A 22083-nucleotide genomic window follows, 5' to 3' on the forward strand; every position below is an offset into this window, starting at 1 on the left:
TTTCCTCAGAAAACTGGAGGTGGCCTGAGAGGGATTTAAAAGCCTATCCTGCTTTCTCTAGGAGGCATGAAGGCAAATCTCTTAATCCGGGATCATCACTGACTGATAAATTTCATTCTGGGAACTGCTGCTCATTGGCATGTAAGTTACTCCTTCCACCTGTTACGGCTTTTTTCTTTTCCTGATGAATTTAAAATGAGGAACCCATACAACACGCAGTGTTTTTGAAAGGCAGCAAGTCTCTTTTTAAAAATTATTATTAGATGAAGGACCCCAGGAAGTCTATTAATGGGCCATAGGAGAGTTCAAGAATCCTTGATCCTACAAGCAAATTGCTCATGTGTATGTTTCTCTAGGAAGAAGGTCTACGGATGACATCAGATTCACTAAATGTTCCATAACACTGAGACGGCTTGCAGGCTGCTGGGGGTGGGTGGCACCAAGGACCACAGTGCCTTCCTCTCCGCAGATCTATGTTCTGGCAATGGAATTGGAAGCACCCCTGATTCTAGGCTTGTATTGTGATAGGCGTCAGCCCATGGCACGTGACTAAGTGTGACACAAGCAGCTGTAAACAGTGCTTGCACCCGGGGGCTTGCCTCCTTACTGTTTCTGGAACCCTCCTGCCACGTGAAGAAGGCTGGACCAGCCCAGTGAGCTTCGTGGCCCAGTCATCCTCGTTTCCCCAGCGGACCCACCAGCAAGTACTGACAGTGAGGTGCCCAAGCCAAGGTCAGCGGAGTTCGCCAGATTCCCTGAATGCTCGTTACCCCTGGTAGCGCAAAGGCTGCCATGGGGAACTGGACACATGGCCACAACTTCTTCCTCTCCAGACTTCCACCCCTTGCAGTGGGACTTTATAGGGCCAGGGGTGTGTGGAGCCTGGGCCAAACCAGAAGCAACTGTCCAGCCCACATCGCTGCCATAGAGAATAATGAACAAAATCAGCACATTTGTGGGTCGTGTATCATGCAATCAGAGCTGCCTAATACAAATACTCTCCCAGACGGTGTACATTTTGACAACGAGGGGCACATTTTATTCAGGTTTGGTATCTCTTTTTCCTAAATATGCAATAACCATTCCATAAATATTTGTGGCATTGGGTAGAACTGGTCTCTGAGAAAGACTGAGATTCAGCTACTTTCTCAAGGTCACTGAATAAATCAGAAGAGATCCCCGAGCCCTAACTCCAGGGCCTCAGTTTCCTAACTTATAGACACGGGGGCCGTGGCTGGTAGAGACACTGTGTGCTTTCGAGGCGCCTGGTACTCGACAGTGGCTGGAGCCAGGCAGGCTGATGATGTGGCCGAGGGGCTCATCAGCATGCAGATGGGCACGTCTCAGCAATCACTGACCACCAGGCGTTTGGCAGGTAGGCTCCCCCTTCCAGGCATCAGTCAGCTTTCCCGGCTGCCAAATGAGGCTGGTTCCTGCCGACGTGATCAGAGGCCCAAGTGTCACCGTGACAGTGCTGCTGCCGCAGTGCAGCCACGTGGCCAGAGGACGTGCCACTCCCTCTGTGAGGGTTGGGGAGGCTCCTGAACAGAACTGGGGAAAGACAGGTCACGGCGGGTGGCTTCCGCCACGACCAGTGTCTCCGCTAAGCCTGAGGGACCAAACTGCTTACAGCATCACTGAGCTGTGAAAGGACTTACCTTTGTTTTTGCGGGAGGGAAAAGAAAAGGTTTTCCGTGTTTGTCTAAAGCAGAAGGTGGAAAAGCATGCCATAGAATCAGGGGCTCCTAGAGAGAAAGGGGGGAGAAAAGCCTGATTTGAGCTGGGGTGTGAGAACCCTGCTTCCTGCAGGAGCTTCGTGCAAGGCAGATCATATATGCTCGATTCATAAACATAGAGAATTACAGAAAAAAAAAATTTCAAAAGAAAAGCGTGACACATGCGAAGGGTTATAAAATGCTCAGAACGAGTTACACAAAGAGCCGTGAGACATAGGAAAAGACATTTTTTTTTTCCTTTCCATTAAGATCGCCTATCCTTTTTGAAGAAAACCTAACGTGACTTCTTTCTAGGATTTAGGATAAAACTTCTTGTGTTGGAGATGGATTTGGAAGTGAATAATGGACACACATGTCACTTACCACAAGCAGTGAAGACAACAGCTGAAAATCTTATTTTTTGCCAAAAATAGGCAGTAAGCTTTTGCTTGGAAGCAAATGTGAAAGGATTGATTTTTATCCAAGGAGAGAGTTACAGTCTACTCTGTTATGCTTTTAATAGGATATTCTATCTTTAATGTGAAATACTGAACATTAAAATTACTCATGAGTAAGCAAGGAAAACAACTGCCAGATGGCATTTTCAACCAAGTTTTTAATATTTATTATAATCGTGTTTCTCTATAACTAAGGATTCTCATGGTGTGCAAACCATATGTCTGCCTTGATTTAGCTACATAAACACACAACAGCATTGCCAAGAGGGGAGGTTCACACAGCAAACAAAATAACAGAGTGTGTGACCTCAGTAAGGCATTCAATAAAGGTATAAGCCCGTCTCTCCCTGAATGGGGTTCTCTTAGGATGCTCGGATGTTGGCGTCACATTCTTCTAAGAGTAGGATCAAATCTTCAATCAGGCTGTGCTCTCTGCCATGTGTCACTCTCATAATATCAAAAGCCTACAGGGAAAAAGAGAGAGATGGATTAGATCTCTGCCTGCTCCTTGTCGTTTCCCAGGACTCCAGGATGCCAGAGAGGCCTGCAGTCCTCAGATGAAGAGGACACAGATGAAGAGACCAGGGTGATTTTGTAACGCGGTGCGAGGCAAGCACAATGACCCCTTGAGTCACGCTGGACCTAGTGTCCAGCTCTGATCTTTAGGGGTGGTGGTTAGCGCTTAGGCTGGGTGTGGGTAGTTACAGAGGTTTAAGAAGAGTTGCAAAATTATTAACTAGTATTAAAGATGAACTACCACGCCGCTACCATGTTAAATTTTTCATTTTTCCATACTGTATTTAATTTTCAACTATATGCACTGTGATACATATAATGTATACACATTTTTGGAGTCTTTTTAAAACAATTTTATTGTAGTTGATTTACAATGTTGTGTTAATTTCTATTGTACAGCAAGGTGAGTTAGTTACATATATGTGTGTGTATATATATATTGTATTCTTTTCTGTTATGATTTTCCTTGTCTAATTGCCATGGACTTCCAACACTGTGTTGAAGTGGAGTGGTAAGAGTGGGCATACTTGTCGTGTTCTAGATTTTAGCAGGAAGACTTCACCATTGAGTATTATGTTGGCTGTGGATGTCACAACTGGCTTTTATTACATTGAGATATGTTCCTTCTGTACCCACTTTGGTAAGAGTTTTTATCATTAATGCATGTTGAATTTTATGGAATGCTTTTTCTGCATCTATTGAGATGATCATTTTGTTTGTTTATGTGGTGTTATCTCATTGATTCATTTGCATATGTTGAACTATCTTGTGACCCTGGAATAACTGCACTTGGTCATGGTGTGTGATCTTCTTTATGTGTTGTTGGATTCAGTTTGCTAAATTTCTTTTTCTTTTTTTCTTTTTATGGTTGCCACCTGCAGCATATGGAAGCTCTCAGGCTATGGGTGTAATCAGAGCTGCAGATGCCAGTCTATACCATAGCCACAGCAACGCTGGCACTGGATCTGAGCCACATCTGTGACCTACACTGCAGGCTGGGGCAATGCCAGATCCTTAACCCACTGAGTGAGGCCAGGGATTGAACCTGTATCCTCATGGACACCACATTGGGTTTTTAAACCATTGAGCCACAGTGAGGACTCTAATTTGCTAAAATTTTGATGAGAATTTTTGCATCTTTATTCATCAAAGTCATGGACCTGTAATTTTCTTTTTTTGGCAGGTCTTTGGTTTTGGTACCAGCGTGATGGAGGCTTCACATGATGTCTTTGGAAGTGTTCCCTCCTCTTCAGTCTTCTGGAAGAGTTTGAGAAGAACTGGTACAAGTTATTTATAAGTTTGGTAGAATTCGCTTGTGAAGCTCTCTGGCCCTGGATGTTTGTTTGTAAGGGTGTTCTTTTTGGTAGATTCTGTTTCATTTCTGGTGAAATTGGTCTGTTCAAGTTATCAATTTGTTCTTAATTCAGTTTTAGTGGGCTATATGTTTCCAGAAAGTTAATCTGTTTCTTGTAGGTTGTTACATTTGTTGGCATATAATTGTTCATAGTATTCTCTTAGGTATTGTTTTGCATTTCTGTGGTATCAATTGTGAATTCTCCTCTTTCATTTCTTACTTTATTTGGGTCTTCTCTGTTTTCTTCTTGGTGAGCCTGGCCAGAAGTTTGTCAATTTTGTTTACCGGTTCAAATAACCAGCTCTTGGTTTTACTGTTTTTTTTTTCTGTTCTTTTTTAATTAAAATTTTATTTCCTCTCTAATCTTTATTATCTCCTTCCTTTTGCTCACTAGGTTTTGTTTATTCTTCTTTTTCTAATTCCTGTAGTTGGTGGGTTATGTTGTTTATTTGAGATTTTAAGAAGGCCTGCATCACTGTGAACTTCCATCTAAGAACTGATTTTGCTGCATCCCATAGATCGTGTATGGTCATGTTTTCATTTCCATTTTCCTCAAGGTACTTTTTAATTTCCTTGTTCACTCACTGGTTTTTTAGAGGCATGTTGTTTAGTATCCATGTAACTGTTTCAATCCTAGAGAATGTTCCATGTGTACTTAAAAAGAATGTATTCTGGGAGTTCCCGCTGTGGTGCAGTGGGTTAAGAATCTGACTGCAGTGGCTCAGGTCACTACAGAAGCATGGGTTCAATCCCTGGCCCAGCACAGTGGGTTAAAGGATCTGGAGTTGCCAGAGCTACAGTATAGGTCACAGCTGCAGCCTGGATTCACTTTCTGGCCCAGGAACTTCCAAATGCCATGGGTGTGGCCATTAAAAAAAAAAAAAAAAAAAAGAATGTTTATTCTGCTGTTTTTGGATGTAATGTTCTGAACATGTCAATTAAGCCTAGCTGCACTATTTAGGATCTCTGTTGCTTTACTGATTTTCTGTCTAGAAGTGCCATCCAAGGTGTGAGTGGGGTGTTAAATTTTCCTTGGCATTGTGTTCCCATCAGTTTCTTCCTTTGTGTATATTAGTATTTGTTTTATGCATTTGGGTGCTCCTGTATTGGGTGCATAGATTTTGACGAGTATAATATCCTCTTCTTGTATTGTTCCTTTTATCATTACAGCTGCACTTCTCTTTCTTTATAGCCTGTTTTATTTTGTCTGGTGTAAGTATTGTGGCTCCCACTTTGTCATTTGTTTGCATGAAATGTCTTTTTCCTTCTCTTTCACTCTGTATGTCTCCTTTGCCCTAAAGTGGATCTCTTGTAAGCAGCATATTGTAGGCTCTTTTTTAAAAAATCCAGTCTGCCACTCTGTGTCTTTTTATTAGAGCATTGAGTCTATGGACATTTAAGGTAATTTATGATACATATGTATTTATTGCCATTTTAGATCTTGTTTTCCCATTGATTTTATTTTCTTCCTTGTCCCTTTCTTTTCTTTTTCCTTTTGTGGTTTGATGATTTTCTTTGGTCCTGAGGCTTCTTTTTGGTTTTTGTGAATCTACTTTATGTTTTTGTGTTTTCCCCTGCTTTTCAAATACGTTAACCCCTTCCTATATTTACTTGCTTTAGACTGGTAGTCATATAGGCTCAAACACACGCTAGAAAAAAAATCTACATTTTCCTACTCTCTTTCTGCACATTTTATGATTTTGCTGTCCTCTTGTACATCTTCATGTTCACTCTTCTGCTCTTCGTTGTGGTTGTCATCACTTTCACAGAAATGTTTTGATTTTTTTTTTTTAATCTGTGTATTGGGTTAAGTGATTTACTTTCCAGCTGTGCTTTTCTCTTTCTTCTGGATTCTTACTTCTATTTAGAGAAGACCTTTCGATATTTCCTTTAGGATAGGTTTAGTATTGCTGTATTTGAGTTTTTGCTTGTCTGAGAAATTCGCTCGCTCTCCTTCTATCCTAAATGATGATCTTGTTGGGGAGAGTATCCCAGGCTGCAGATTTTTCCCTTTCAGGACTTTGAATATATCTTGTCACTCCCTTTTGGCCTGCAGTGTTTATGTAGAGAAATCAGCTGATACTCTTACAGGGTTCCCTTGTAATTAAGCATTGCTCTCTTGCAGCCTTTAGAATCCTCTCTTTAACTTCTGCCTTTATTATGATGTCATGGTGTAGATCTGTTTGGGGTTATCTTTTTGGGGACCCTCTGTGCTTCCTGTACTTTGGAGATCTGCTTCTTTAGGTTTGGGAAGTTTTCAGCCACTATTTGGTCTAATAACATTTTCAATTCCCTTTTCTCTTTCTTCTCCTTCTAAGATCCCTATAGATTGCAATACATTATCCCACAGGTCTTTTTTCTTTTTTTTTCTTTTTAGTTGGCTTTCTATCTGCTGTTCTTATTAGGTGATTTCTATTCTGTCTTCCACTTTGCTATTTGTTCTTCTGCACTATTCATTCTGCTATTCATTGCCTCAGCTGAACTTTTTTTTTTTTTTTTTTTGATTTTTGCTTTTTCTAGGGCCGCTCCCGAGGCATATGGAGGTTTCCAGGCTAGGGGTCTAATTGGAGCTGCAGCTGCTGGCCTACGCCAGAGCCACAGCAGTGGGGGATCTGAGCTGTGCCTACGACCTACACCACAGCTCATGGCAACGCCGCATCCTTGACCTACACCACAGCTCACAGCAACGCCGGATCTCTAACCTACTGAACAAGGCCAGGGATTGAACCTGAAACCTCAGGGTTCCCAGTCGGATTCATTAACCACTGAGCCACGACGGGAACTCCTCAGCTTTAGTCTTGATGAATGAATTTTCTAATTTTTCTTGGCTTTTCTTTATAGTTTCTAGTTCCCGTTTACAGTAATCAGCATTTCTACCAATAGTCCTTAATTCCTTCAGTATTTTCATTACCTCCTTTTTGAAATTGATGTCTGTTAGGCTGAAGAGGTCAATTTCATTGTCCTATCAGGGGAATTCTCTGAATCGTAATTAGGAGTGGTTTGTTTCTTCATTGTACTTATATTTCTCTTGTTCTATGAGTTTAGTAGAAACAATTATCTATTATGGTCTTGGAGGGCTGTTTTGATGTGGGAGCATCTCTGTGTAGTCTGTGTGGGTTTAATAATTTTGGGGGCAAGGGTTTTTAGTGTGGATGCCTGCTGCACCTTGCCTCAGTGTATTCTGGCCTTTTTCCCCTTGATAGGAGGTGTGAGTGGTGTTACGCTGGCCAGAACCTGCAGTGGATATTGAGTGACATCTCCTCTTTGCTCTGCCATTGTCACTGACCTGGCAGGGGCCAGGTCTGTTCCCTAGTTGTTTGAGTAGAAGCCCCAGATCCATTTCTGAGCTGCAGTGCAAAGTAAGTGGGGTTGGCACACTCCCAGTGGGAGAAGAGCCCCTGAGTATTCCTCTTCCAGAGCTCTTCCCCAATTAGTGTGCTCTTTTGTGTCACCTGTTGTGCAGGCTCACAGAGTACACTGCTGTTGGCACTGCTCTTGGCCCCATCTCAGCCTTGGGCACGCTGGCAGTAGGCCCTGGTGTCCGTCCCTCAGATATTGTTTTCACAAGGCCACCAGTACAGATCCACTGAGGTCAGATACCAGAATTGCAGTAGTCATGCACCTGGACCTGCTGTGGGAGGTATGGATGGAGGCATCTCAGACACTTGCCCGGCCCAGCCCCTATGTGCAGGCACCCACAAATAGCTGCTAAGGCCAGACGGGTCCCAGCCACAGGAGCACCTGCTGTCCACTTGGAAGTCCTGCAGCCGGTGGTGGAGGCATAAGTCAGCAGCTTGTGCAGCAACAGGCAGAGATTTCAACCCTGCTTCCTAAGTCGCAAGGGCCCTGGAGCTCAGCTGTGGTTTCAGCTCTGCTTCTGCATGTGAACAACTAGCTGGCATCTGGCTTCCAGAGCCCACTGAGGTGGTGGCTGAGGCCTGAGACCCTGCAGAGATGGGGGCTGGTGTGTGGAGAAAAAAGCTGTCAGGCAGCCCTGCCTCTTTGTGTGCCACTTAACAGTGGGTGCTTTGCTTCCATGGTAGGCCCAGGCTTCTTCCACAAACACTCCCATTGCAGCAGTACCCTAGTCCAGCCCTTGAGGCTCTATGCATCCAAGAGCAGCCCTCTCCCTGGGTCTGTCCCCTGTCCCCTGAGTTTTAGCACCCAGCCCTTGCCCATTCTAGCAGACATGTGTCTCAGGCTGGAGCAGAGAGTGTGGTGGCCTGGCCGTCTGCGCAGGTCTCGCTCTTCTGCCTGCCACGAACCAGTTGTTGCTCTCTCCTCCCTTCCAACCTTAAGAATCAGGCCTCCTCCTTGACAGCCAAAGTTCACGTGGCTGATGGGGAGGCTTCCCTTTCATTCCTGCTCATCCCACGGCAGGGCAGGTGCCTGAGTGTCAGCAGGAGGCTTCTAGCGCCGCAGCCCTCTCGGAACCACAGAGCCAGAGCCAGGAAGGGCAGCAGCCTGGCCTTCCTCAGGCCTCACTTCCACACCTCACCTCCCAGCCTGTTTCCTGTTTTCTTCCAGGAAGACCATCTGGTCCAGTGTCCTCCTGCTTGGCCTGAGAGGTGGGCTGGGGTGAGCATCTAGCGCTCAGGACTCAGTCCAGTGTTTGTTCCATGACTGCCCTGTGCAGCTTCCACCTACAAACAGTCTGCAGTGGCCAAGGAGGGCCTGGAGGGTCTCCAAGATGGGGCTTCTGAGACACCCGGAGGGGGACGAAGCTCTTCTGGTCAGGATGTGTCTGGTATGTCCTGTGTTCTCTTATTGGTGTTGAATGCGGCACCAGAAGCAAGAGCGGGCTGGGGGCAACGCCTGGGTGCGGATGTGTAGGATGTGAGATGCTAAGATCAGAAGATCTTATCCCCAGGGGTGGCTAGAAGCGGAGAGGAAATAGGTGTAACTGGGAGCAGAGGACCAATTTGAAGAGTCTAGAAAAAAATCCGTATCATTCGTCTAGAAGGTGAAACCAAAACATAAGTACGATTGTTAAGCAAACACTCATTTTCTCTGCATGATGAGTGGGCTGGAAAGGAAAAGGAGAGAAAGAAGAGAAGAAAGGGAGGAGTAGGATTTAGTGAACTATGCGAGATAGGACGGCACCTATGTTTTCTGTGTGTGTGTGTGTGTGTGTGTCAAGTGGAGTGTACAGGAAGCCGAAACCTGGACCTGGCCAGGAGGGTATCTGGTCCTTGTCCTGGATGTCACCTGGGCTGCAGGTGAGCTGGGACGGCAGTTCTCGGAGATGTAGGATGGGACCCCTCTGCTGCTGTCAGCATGGGCAGGCTCTCCGGGGTGGCCACAGCCCCCCAGCGCAGCAAGATGAGGAGGGGCTGTTCTCCCCACCCGAAAGTTACCATAAATCTCTGACAAACCAGAACAGTTGTTTCCCGGAGCTCTGTGTCTGCCTCCCCTCTCAGCCGCTCCCAACTGCCACACACGCGCATGTCAGAGAGGGCAATTTGGGTTTAATTTCCTGCAGCGGTATGTAAAACAGATTAAGGAAATATAAAATTGGAGCCGGCCTGTGCTGGGAAAAGCTTATCTCTTTCCATTAAATTTTATTTTTTTTAATGGTAGCATTTAAAAAGAGCGTGCACGTAATCTTCCACAAAAGACCCATTTGAAGCCTTCAACGGGGGGTTGGTGCCCCCGTGCACAGACTCTAAATGTCACACGAGACATGGAAGCAGACTGTCTGCCCCACGACAGGCATGGTTCACTCAGGAGTAAAAAGATAGGGTCCCCAGGACTGATTTCAATCTTATCACAGCTTTTTTTTAAAAAAAGCAATTTTAGCACTGTGGCCATGTATTACATAAAATGAATTCAAATCAAATTATGATTTAACGTTGCAAACAATATAGCTTTCTTATTAATTTTTAATAAAAATATATTAAGCTTATCAGGGATCTCATATACTCTCTGCTATAAGCCTGAGGGAATCCATTAAATGACTTCCCCAAGCAGGATTTAAATACGGATATAAATCAGAGGGAAAAGAAATGAATGCGTGGTAAGAACCTCTGGCATTAGATCACAAGAGGGAAGAAATGCAAGCAAGTTTTCTTACTCTGCCCACTTCAGGATGAAAACAGAGGAGGGACTGGGCAGTCCCAGCAGGATGGGGAAGCAGACAGACCTATGACACACCAAGCAGCTCCAGAGCCACGACCAGCCCCTGACAAGGAGCAGCAGAAGTCTCAAAGCCTGTGATGACCAGCCTGAGCTCACAGCAGCCCTGCTGACTGCTGTGCCCTGCACCTTGCAGAGGATCTGCTGGGAGGACCTGGCTTCCTGGGAGACAAAACTTCCTTGAAGAAAACACCTCTCCATTCATTCACGAAATACTGTCTAGGCAGCTATGATGGACTAAGACCTGGCCCTTGCCCTGGGAGGGGTGCTGGCACAGCCAGGATTATAGCAGGGCAGTGTGTGATGGAGATGTAAGGTGCTGGGGGGCTAGGGGAGGGAGGGATCAGCAGAGCTGGGGCAGGGGAGGTGCAGAAGGGGCTACAGATGTGGTGAACTCAGGTCTGTGCCTTCCATGGGAGTAGCTATTCCAGAAGAGAGCTGCTGCTATGTTGCTGTGTTTAATCAGTCAATCCAGTGCGTATTTACTGAGTACCCGAGAGACCCTGAAGACATCCTGTCTCCTCCCTGAGCCCGTTTCTTCACTTGAATAATGAGGAAATTAGACTAGGTAAATTCTAGGGACAAACTGAGTCCCAGACACAGAGCTAATAAGTACAGATTTGGGGTTTTTTTTTCCCCTAAATACTGTGTTATTGATCTAATTTAATAACTCCATTGTGGTCAGAGAATTTACTTCCTATGACTTGAATACATTTACATGTATAGAGACTTGTTTTATGGCCCAGAATATGGTCCTTCTTGGTATATGTTGTGTGTGTACTTGAAAAGAATGTGTATTTTGCTACTGTTGGTGGAATTTTACGTCAGATCCTGTTGGTTGATGGTGTCGTTAACTTCTATATCTTTTCTGTTTATGTCTTGTTTTGGCGGAATTTTTTTATTTTTTATTTTTTTTAGGGCTGCACCTGCAGCATATGGAAGTTCCAAGGCTAGGGGTTGAATTGGAGCTGTAGCTGCTGGCCTGTGCCACAGCCACAACAATGCCAGATCCAAGCCCCACCTGTGACCTACACCACAGTTCACGGCAATGCCAGATCCATAAACTACTGAGCAAGACTGGGGACTGAACCACGTCCTCCTGGATACTAGTCGGGTTCATTACTGCTGAGCCACAATGGGAATTCCTGCTTTTGTCTAGTTCTGTCAGTTGTTGATGGTGGGGGGGCATGATATCCCCATGTGTATCTGTATCCATAAGCTTATTTATTGTCTGTTTCTTCTTTCTGTTCTATCAGTTTTTGTTTCCCACAATTTGCAAATGGTTGTTTGGTGTATACACATTTAGGATTGCAAAGTATATTCTTCATAAATTGACATTTTTTTTCTCATTATATAATGACCTTCTCTGTCTCTCAACATTTGCTTTGCTCTGAAGCCTGATATTAATATAGCCTCTCAAGCTTTCTTTTAATGTTTAGTGTTTTCATGATGTATCTTTTTCCATCCTCTTAGTTTCAGCCTGCCTGTATCACTATATTTAGTTTCCTATAGACAGCATATAGTTGGGTCCTTAAAAACAATCCACTGTAATAACCTGTGTCATTCAATTAGTATATTTAAGATAACATACATTTTTACATAGGTCACTTACATAATTAAGGTAGTCACTCATATATTAGGGTTTTAAGTTTGCCATTCTTTGGCCACACCAACAGGATGTGGAAGTTCCCGAGCAGGGGATGAAGCCTGCTCCACAGCAGCAATCCAAGATGCTTCAGTGACAAGGCCAGATCCTTAACCTGCTGCACTACAAAAGGACTATAAGTCTGCCATTGTTTTTTGGTTTTCTGTTTATTCTGGGTTTTTTGCTTCTATATATTTTTCTTGCCATTCTGGTAGATTACCACATTTTTTTGAATTCTGTTCTGTAATATTTTGAATGCATTCATTTTTATAGATTTTTTTAAGTGGTTGCTCTAGGTCTTACCTTATATGTATGTGCATGTGAGTATATATATATGATATATGTAAGATACATAAGTGTGGGGATATATATACACACACACACACATGTGTGTGTGTGTGTATCACTCTACTGGTGTCCTCATTTTACCAGCAAGGTAGCATTTTTCAGTTGCTGCTTTTAAGATATTTTCTTTGTCTTTAGTTTTCAGAAGTTTGACTAGGATGAATCTTGATGTGGATTTCCTGGGATTTTTCATATTTGGATTCACTTAGCATCTGGAATCCGCAGGTAAGTTTTTATGTGTACAGATCAGTGGCGCTGTGTACCTTCACATTGCTGTGCATCCATCACCACTATCCATATCCAAAACTTCTGCATTATCCCAAACTGAATCTGTGTACTCCCTAAACAATAATTACCCATTCCTTCTCTCTCCAGCCCCTGGTTACCACTATTCTACTTTCTGTCTCTGTTTTCAATGACTATGGGTACCTCATATAAGTGTAAGCATACAATATTTGTCCTTTTGCGACTGGCTTATTTCACTCAACATGATCTCTTCAAGCTTCTTCCATGTGGTTTCAGTTTTAAGGCTGAATGATATTTCATTGTATGTATCTTCCACATTTTATTTATTCATCTATCCATGGACAATTAGGTTATTTCAACCTTTTAGCTATTTTCAATAATGCCTGTTATGAACACTGGTGTACAAATATTTGTTCAAGCCCCTGCTTTCAGTTTTTTTTTTGTATGTGTATACCAGAAGTGGAATTGCTGGAGCAAATGGTAATTCTATGTTTGATATTTTTGAGGAACTGCTATACTCTTTCCCCACAGTGACTGCTCCACTTTGCATTGCTGCCAGTAATGCAAAAGGTTGAGTTTTTCCACATCCATACCAACAACTTGTTTTCTGTTTTTTTTTTTTTTTTATTTTTAACAATAGCTGTCCTAGGATATGGGTAAGATGTAACATCTCATTGTGGTCTTGGTTTGCATTTTCCTAATGATTAGTGATGTTAAGCATCTTTTAATATGCATTTTGGCTATTTGTATATCTTCTTTGGAGAAATGTCTATTTAAGTTCCTTGCCTATTTTTGAATTGGGCTATTTTGATGTTGAAGTTTAGGTGTTCTGGATACTAATCCCTTATCAGATATGTGACCTGTGAATATTTTATTCCATTCCGTTGATTGCTTCTTTACTTTGTTGATAGTGCTCTTTGATGCACAAATGTTTCTAATTTTTAAAAAATTCAATTTTTCAGTATTTTCTTTTTTGCCTGTGCCTTTGGTTTCACATCCAAAAAAATAATTTCTAAACCCAATGTCATGAAGCTTTACTTCTGTGTTTTCTTCTAAGAGTTTTATAGCTTTAGCTCTTATATTAGGTCTTTAATCCATGCATTACTGTATCCTTTTTAAGATTCTTTTCCATTATATTTTTTAAGATTTTAATTTTTTCCATTATAGTTGATTTATAGCATTGTGTCAATTTATACTATATAGCAAAATGACCCAGTCAAATATAAATATATATATAGAATACGTATTCTTTTTCTCACATTATCCTCCATCATGCTCCATCACAAGTGACCAGATATATTTCCCTGTGCTATACAGCAGGATCCCATTGCTTATCCACTCCAAATGTCATAATTTGCATTTATTAACCCCAAACTCCCAGTTTATCCCACTCCCTCCCCCTCTCCCTTGGCAACCACAAATCTGTTCTCCAAGTCTATGAGTTTCTTTTCTACTACAGGTATTGAACATAGTTCCCTGGGGTATACAGTAGGATTCTGTTGTTTATCTATTTTGTATATAGTAGTGTGTATATGTTAATTCCAAACTCCTCATTTATCACTTCCTTCCTCTTTGGTAACCATAAATTTGTGAGTCTATTTCTGTTTTGTGAATAAGTTCATTCTCTAAGATTCCACTTCAGGGATATCATATTTGTCTTTTGCTGTCTGTGCATGATAATCTCTAGGTCTGTGCATGTTGCTGGAAATCGCATTATTTCATTATTTTTAATAACTAATAGTCCCTATATGAACCACATCCTCTTTATCCATTACTCTGTTGATGGACATGTAGGTGGCTTCTATGTCTCAGATATTATGAATAGCGCTGAGATGAACACTGGGGTGCATGTATCTTTTTGAATTATAGATTTGGTATTTTCCGAATATATGCCTGGAAGTGGGATTGCGAGATCATATGGTAACTCTATTTTTAGTTTTTATCAGGAATGTCTGTTCTGTTCTCCATAGTGGCTTCACCAGGGAGGGCAACACCCTTCCCACCAACGGTGTAAGAAGGTTCCCTTTTCTCCACACCCTGTTAAGCATTAATTCCTTATAGACTTTTTGATGATGGCCATTATGACTGGTATGAGGTAATACCTCACTGTAGTCTCGATTTACATTTGTTTCATTATTTAGCAGCATTGAGCATCTTTTCATTGCCTCTTAGGCCATCTGGATGTTGTCTTTGGAGAAATGTCTATTTAGGTTCTTTGCCCATTTTTTGATTGGGTCGTTTTTTTAATATTGAGCTATATGAATTGTTTGTACATTTTGGAACTAAAGCCCTTGTTGGATACATTATTCAAGTATCACTTTTTCATATGGTGTTAGGGAAGGGTCCAACATCATTCTTTTGCATGTGGATATCTAGTTTTCCCAACATAATTTGTTCAATAGACTGTCCTATCCCCACCGAATGGTATTGGTATGCTTGCCAAAAAATTGTTTATTTGATATATATGTGAGAGTTTATTTCTGGGCTCTCTATTCTACTCCATTGCTCTATATAGCTGTCCTTATGTAGTAAAATTGGACATTAGAAAGTGTGAGTCTTCCACTTTTTTCTTTTTCAAGATTGTTATGCTGTTGGGGTCCCTTGAGGTTTATAGAATGGATTTTTCCACTTCTAGAAAAACGTCATTGGGATTTTGATAGTGATTGCACTGAATCTAAAGATTGTTTGGGTAGTTTTGACATCTTAACAATATTAAGTCTTTCAGTCAATACGGGATTTTAATCTGTTTATGTCTCCTTAAATTTTTTTTTCAGCAGTGTTTTATAGTTTGCAGTGCATAACACATTGGTTAACGTAACTCCTTGGTTAAGGTAATTCTTAAGAACTTTGTTGAGAAAATTGCTACTGTGCCTGGAACTGTTTACTTAATTTCCTTTTGGGATTATTCCCTGTCAGTGTATAGAAACACAGCTGACTTTTGCATGTTAATTTTATATCCTACTACCTTCCTGAATTTGTTATTGTTATTATTATTTTTTGAGGGCCACATCCACAGTATAAGGAAGTTCCCAGGCTAGGGGTCAAATCGCAGGTGCAGCTGCCAGCTTACACCACAGCCACAGCAATGCCAGATCTGAGCTGCATCTGCAACCTACATACACCACAGCTCATGGAAATGCTGGATCCTTAACCCACTGAGCAAGGCCAGGGACTGAACCCATGCCCCCATGGACCCTAGTTGGGTTACCTCTGAGTCACAAGGGGAACTCCTGAATTTATTTTTTTTTAATTTTGTGGAGTCTTTAGGGTTTCCTATAGTATAATATCATGTTATCTATGAAGAGAGATAATTTTACTTCTATTCAATTTAGATGTCTATTATTTCTTCAAATACTTTTTCCACTCTGCCCTCTTTTTCCTCCTTCTGGGACTTCAATATTAGATCTTTTGTTATAGGTATGATGAGCCTCTGAAGCTCTTTCCAGTTTTACCTTTTTATTAGTCACTTTATCTGTTTTTGAGATTAGACAGATTATATTGTTCTTTCTTTAGGTTCATTAATTAATTCCTCTATTTTTTACATTCCGTTAAGCTCAAGTCTGTCAGTTTTGGTAATGTCAATTTTGGTAATATTTATCAGTTCTTAAATTTCTGTTCATTTCTTATTTATATCTTTATTTATATCTTATATTTCTTTACTGAGATGATTTTTTTTTCATTTGTTTTGAGGATGTTTCTAACTGCTTGTTAAACACTTTTATGATGACTTTAAAATCTTTGTCAGATAATTATAAAATCTGTAATCTTGCAGTTGATCTATTGATTGGCATCTATTTTTTTTAAGATTGAGATCCTCCTGATTCAGGACTTGGAGACAAGTTGGTGGAGTAGGAGGACTCCAGCTCATCTCCTCCATGAAAACACCAAAATCACAACTAAGTGCTGAACAACTATCAACAAAAAATACTGGAAACTACCAAAACCCAAGTATTTTATACATGAAGACAAAGCAGAAGCCACAATGAGACTGTAGGAGGGGCTTTTTTGCAGTATAAGCAAATCTCATACCCACTGGGTGAGTGACCCACAAACTGGAATATAACTATGTCATAGAGGTTCTCCCACAGGAAGGAGAGTTCTGAACCCCATGTCGTGTTCCCCAGCCTGGATGTCTGGCATCAGGAGGAGGAGCCCCCAAAGAATTTGGCTTTACACTTGGTGGAGCTTGACTGCAGGAGCTCCACAGGACTGGGGAAAAATAGAGACTCCCCTCTTGGAGGGTGCACATGAGGTTTCATGTGCAAAGCAGTGTCTCCATAGGCATCTGGACCAGACCTACCTGTGGGTCTTGGAGGGTCTCCTGGGGAGGCAGGGGTTGGCTGTGGGTCATTGTGGGGGAAGGAAAATAATCATTGGTGTAAACTTTCATAGAAGGTACCATTTTGGAAATGGGACCTGGCCCCACCCAACTGGGACGCCTCAGGCCAAATATCCAACAGGGTGGGAACAGAGTTCTACACATCAGCAGACAGGCTGCTTAAAGTTGTGCTGGGCACACAGCTGCCTCTAAACACACCCTTCAACATGGCCCAGCCCACCAGAGGTACAAAACCAGTTCCACCCACCAGGGGGCAGGGCCCAGTTCGATGCACCAGGAATCCTGGGCAAGCCCCTGGATCAACTTCACCCATCAGGGGACAGACACCAGAAATAAGAGGGGCTACAACCCTGCAGCATGTGGAAAGGAGACCACAGATTTACAGAAAGTTAGATAAAATGAGATGGCAGAGAAATATGTTTCTGACAAAGTAACAAACAAAAAACTGTAAGAACAACTAAATACAACCAAGGCTATCCAGCAAGACTCTTGTTTGGATTTGACAGAGAAATCAAAAGCTCTGCAGACAAGAAAAGCTAAGTGAATTCAGCACAACAGCCAGCTTTACAGCAAAAGCTAAAGGAACTTCTCTAGGTGGAAAAGAAAAAGCCACAACTGAAAATAAGAAAATTACACATGGAAAAGGTTACTGAGAAAAGGCAAACATATAGTACAGATAGGAAATCATCCATGAACAAATATGATATCAAAACCAGTAATCTTGGGAGCAGGATCAAGACGGTGGAGGAGTAAGATGTGGGGCTGACCTTCTCCCACAAACAGACAAACAAAAGCATCTCCATGCAGAATGATTGGCACAGATCACCTAGAGAATGCTGGCCAAACACCTTAAAGCTCCACAAAGGGCAAGAAACCCTCCTCATAACTGGGTAGAACAAAAGAGACAAAAAGAGAGAAGAGAAAAAGTATTTAAAAAGTCAGGATGGAAGCAGCACTCCTGAAAGGGAGCTGTGAAGAGGAAAGGAATCTGCACCCCGAGAGGCCACCTAACTAACAGGGACATCAGCCAGGATGGAGGGGAATCTCAAAGCATTGGGTTAAGTGCAGCAGCTGGATGAAGGAAGGGAAAGCACAAAGAGGGCCTCACAGACTATGGGCATCACTGCCCCGGACACCACAGCCTGAGATTCAAGCTCCAGAAATCAGTTTGGGGGGAAGAAGTGGGTTGGCTGTGTGTATAGACAGCCAGAGGGGCTAGGGCGTGGTGTGCCACAGGTTGGGGGGCAGAGTGCCACAGCCGAGGAAGCCTGGGAGGAGGCCTGGGCCCTCAGGAGAAGCAAGGTGCCATTGCTGGAGAGGGCGAGAAGAGGAAGGGCGGGACCACCATAGGATTATCCTTCTCTCTGTATGTATGGGCTCTTGGGAGGTGGGGCTCTTTTGCATGGGCTACAGGGGCAAACCACTGCAGCCATCTCAGACGCCAGAGGTGGCACAGCCTGCAACCACTAGGGGGTCTGTGAATAGACAGCACCTGCAGTTCCAGTAACCTGAGGGGTTGGTGAGGAGGGCACTGCAACTGAGAGCCACCCATTGTCTTTACTCACCTGGGAATGAACATGCTCTGCTGTTGCCACTGCCAAAGAGTCTGGGCGTGGCCTACACCTACCTGAGCATCACTGGCACTTCCTAGGGCCATGCAACCAGGAGCAGCCTGTGCCACCTCCCTGTGGGTCCTCACCACTGTCAAGGGCCCAGCAACCAGGCATGGGCTACAGGCCTTTCCCACAGCCTCCATCTTCCTGGAAGCATGCACATGCCATACATGAGCATACCCCCCATCAAGGGGCCAACAGCCTGAACGCACTGGGGAAAGAGACAGCAAGCATCCAAACCAAAGCAGCCCTCATGTCCCCACCCCACCCCCCAAAAAAACCAGTAAGCCCTCACAAGCTACCTAGGGGTGCTCTCCCATAAAATACAGCCCTTTTCCAAGACTAAAGTACATAGTTGTTTTCCCTAAACTCAGAGAATAAGAAAATTATAAGCATAATGAAGCAGTTCAGGAACCATTCCCAGTTAAAAGAACATTTCCCCTGAAGGAACAAACAATGAAATAGACCGCTAGAGTCTATCAGACTTTGAGTTCAAAAAGAAGAAAGTGAAAATACTGAAGGAATTAAGAGTGGATATGAACAGTAATGCAGATTACTTTAGAAAGGAACTAGAAGATATCAGGAGAAGCCAAGAAAAATTAGAAAATTCTTTTGCAGAGACACAAGCTGAGTTGCAGGCACTGAAGAGCAGAATGAATAATGCAGAGGAACGAAGATGTGACCTGGAAGATAGAATAATGGAAATCACACAATGAGGACAGCAGACAGAATACCAAATGAAAAAACAAGAAAGCAATATAAGACATTTAAGGGATAATATAAAGAGGGCCAATCTGTACATAATTGGGATTCCAGAAGGAGAAGAGAAAGAAAAGGGGATTGGAAATATATTTGGAGAAATGATGGCTGAAAACTTTCCAAAGATAAAGGAAATGGGTATCAAGATACAGGAAGCACAGAGGGCCCCAAATAAGTTGAGCCCAAACAGACCCACACCAAAATATATTAATGGCAAAAGTTAAAGATAAGGAGAGGATTCTAAAGGCAGCAAGAGAAAAACAAATAGTTAATTATAAGGAAACCCCCATAAGGCTATCAGCTGATTTTTCTACAGAAACACTAACAGGCCAGAAGCAAGTGATAGGATATATTCAAAAACGTAAAAGGGAAAAATTTATGGCCTAGAATACTCTACCCAGCAAAATTATCATTTTAAAATAAAAGAATAAAGAATTTCTCAAACAAACAAAAACCAAAGAGTATGGCAACACTAAACTCATTCTAAAAGAAATACTGAAAGGTCTCCTATAAATAGGAAAGAATTAAGAAGATACAGGATGGATGAAGTCATAGCTGGAAAATAATTACTTAAGCCAGTATACAGATCTAAATTGGGGAAAAGAAAAAAAAAACCTATTTGTAAAAGTGACAATAAACACAAGGAACAGAAAAATCAAAATCATAAAATGTGGGGAAGAGAAAGCAAGAAAATCTGTTTTGTTTTGTTTTTGTTTTTTTTTTTTTTAGAATATGTTTGAGCCTGTGACTATCGGGCTTAATTAAAGCCAGCAGATATAGGAGGGGGTTAATATGCAAAACAGCAACACAAATCAAAACCAAAAAATACATTCACAAAAACTAAAGAGAACACAGGCATAAGATAAAAGGAAATCATCCAATCAAAAAAAGAAAGGAACAAAGGAAAAACTTAGAATCAACTGGAAAACAAGGTTTAAAATGGCAATAAATACATTTTTATTGATAATTACCTTAAATGTCAATAGACTGAATGCTCCAATCAAAAGAGACAGAGTGGCAGACTGGATAAAAAAAAATAAGAGCCTACAATATGCTGCCCACAAGAGACTCATCTAAGGGCAAAGGACACATATAAATTGAAAAGTGAAGGGATGGAAAAAGATAATTCATGCAAATAGAAATGACTAGAAAGCAGGAGCTGCAATAGTCATAGCAAACAAAATAGACTTTAAAACAAAAGCCATAAAGACAAAGAAGGACACTACTTAATGATAAAAGTATCAATTCAAGAAGGGGATATTATACTTGTCAGTATACATGTGCTAATATAAGAGCACCCAAATACATACAAAAATACTAACAGGCATGGTTGATGGGAATGCAATAATAGCAGGAGATTTTGAACAAACCATACACATCAATGGACAGGTCCTCTATACAAGAAAATCAATAAGGGAACAGAGATCCTAAGTAACACAATAGAACAGTTAGACTTAATTGATATTTTCTGGACAGTACATCCACCCCCACTCCAAAGAATATACATTCTTTACAAGTGGTACATGGAACATTCTCAAGAACTGACTCAATACTGGGGCACAAAACTAACCTCAACAAATTTAAGGGCATAGAAATTATTTCAAGCATCTTCTCTGACCACAATGGCATGAAACTAGAAATCAATCACAGGAAAAGAAATGAGAAAAAAATGACTACCTGAAGACTAAACAATATGCTACTAAAAAGCCAGTGGGTCAACGAAGAAATCAAAAGGGAAATTAAAAAATAACTCGAGACAAATGACATTGAAAAACAACTGTACAAAATCTATGGGATGCTGCAAAAGCAGTGCTTAGAGAGAAGTTCATAGCGATACAGGCCCTCCTCAAAAAAGAAGAAGAAACTTAAATCATCAACTTAACTACCACCTGGAAGAATTACAAAAAGAAGAAGAAAACCTAAAGTCAGCAGAAGGAAGGAAATCATAACCATCAGAGAGAAAATCAATAAAATAGAGATTTAAAAAATAGAAAAAAAGCAGTAATACGAAGATCTGTTTTTTTGAAAGGGTAAACAAAATTGACAAAACTCTGACCAAACTCACCAAGAAGAGACAGAGAGAACCCAAATAAAATAAAAGAGAAACCTCATTGGATGCTGCAGAAATAATAAAAAAGAATACTATGAACAATTAAATACCAACGTATTTGACAATCTAGAAGAAATGGACAACTTTCTAGAGACTTACAGCCCACCAAAATTGAATCAGGAAGAAATAGATTGTCTGAATAAGCCCATAACTAGAAATGAAATTGAGTATGTAATAATAAAAGAAAAACACTCCCTAAAACAAAAGTCCAGGATCAGATGGCTTCACAGGCAAATTCTACCAAACATACAATGAAGAACTTACACCCATTCTTCTTAAACGTTTCCAAAAGGTTGAAGAAGAAGGAACACTCCCAAAGACGTTCTATGAAGCCACCATCACCATAATACCAAAACCAGACAAAGATACTACAAAAAAAAATTATAGGCCAATATCTTTCATTAATATGGATGCAAAAATTCTCAACAAGATTTTAGCCAACTGAATTCAACAACATATAGAAGCACCATATATAGCACACCAAGTGGGATTTATCCTACATTCACAAGGATGGTTCAACATTTGCAAATCAATCAACATCATACACATTAACAAAAGAAAAGTCAGAACCCACATGATCATCTCAATACATGCAGAAAAAGCATTTGGCAAAATCCAGCATCCATACATGATAAAAACTCCAACCAAAGTAGGCAGAGAGAGAACATAACAAAACATTATTATCTTAACATAATAAAAGCCATTTATGACAAACCCACAGCCAACATAATATTCAACAGAGGAAAGCTGAAAACCTTTATACTAAAGTTTGGAACAAGACAATTATGCCCATTCTCACTGCTTTTATTCAATATAGTACTAGAAGTTCTAGCCACAGCAATCAGACA

General features: G+C 41.6%; 1 protein-coding gene across 1 annotated transcript in view; it reads right to left on the reverse strand.

Moving 5' to 3' along the window:
- Positions 1 to 2311: 2311 nt before the first annotated feature.
- Positions 2312 to 22083, reverse strand: part of SMYD3 (SET and MYND domain containing 3) — a 754642-nt gene continuing 734870 nt past the window's right edge. The window contains exon 12 of the mRNA XM_047754787.1: positions 2312 to 2637. Coding sequence (XP_047610743.1) covers positions 2536 to 2637 — 102 coding nt within the window. The 3' untranslated portion in view covers positions 2312 to 2535. The remainder of the gene's footprint in view (positions 2638 to 22083) is intronic.

The sequence above is a fragment of the Phacochoerus africanus genome, chromosome 12 (genome assembly GCF_016906955.1).
Source record: "Phacochoerus africanus isolate WHEZ1 chromosome 12, ROS_Pafr_v1, whole genome shotgun sequence".
Classification (NCBI taxonomy): domain Eukaryota; kingdom Metazoa; phylum Chordata; class Mammalia; order Artiodactyla; family Suidae; genus Phacochoerus; species Phacochoerus africanus.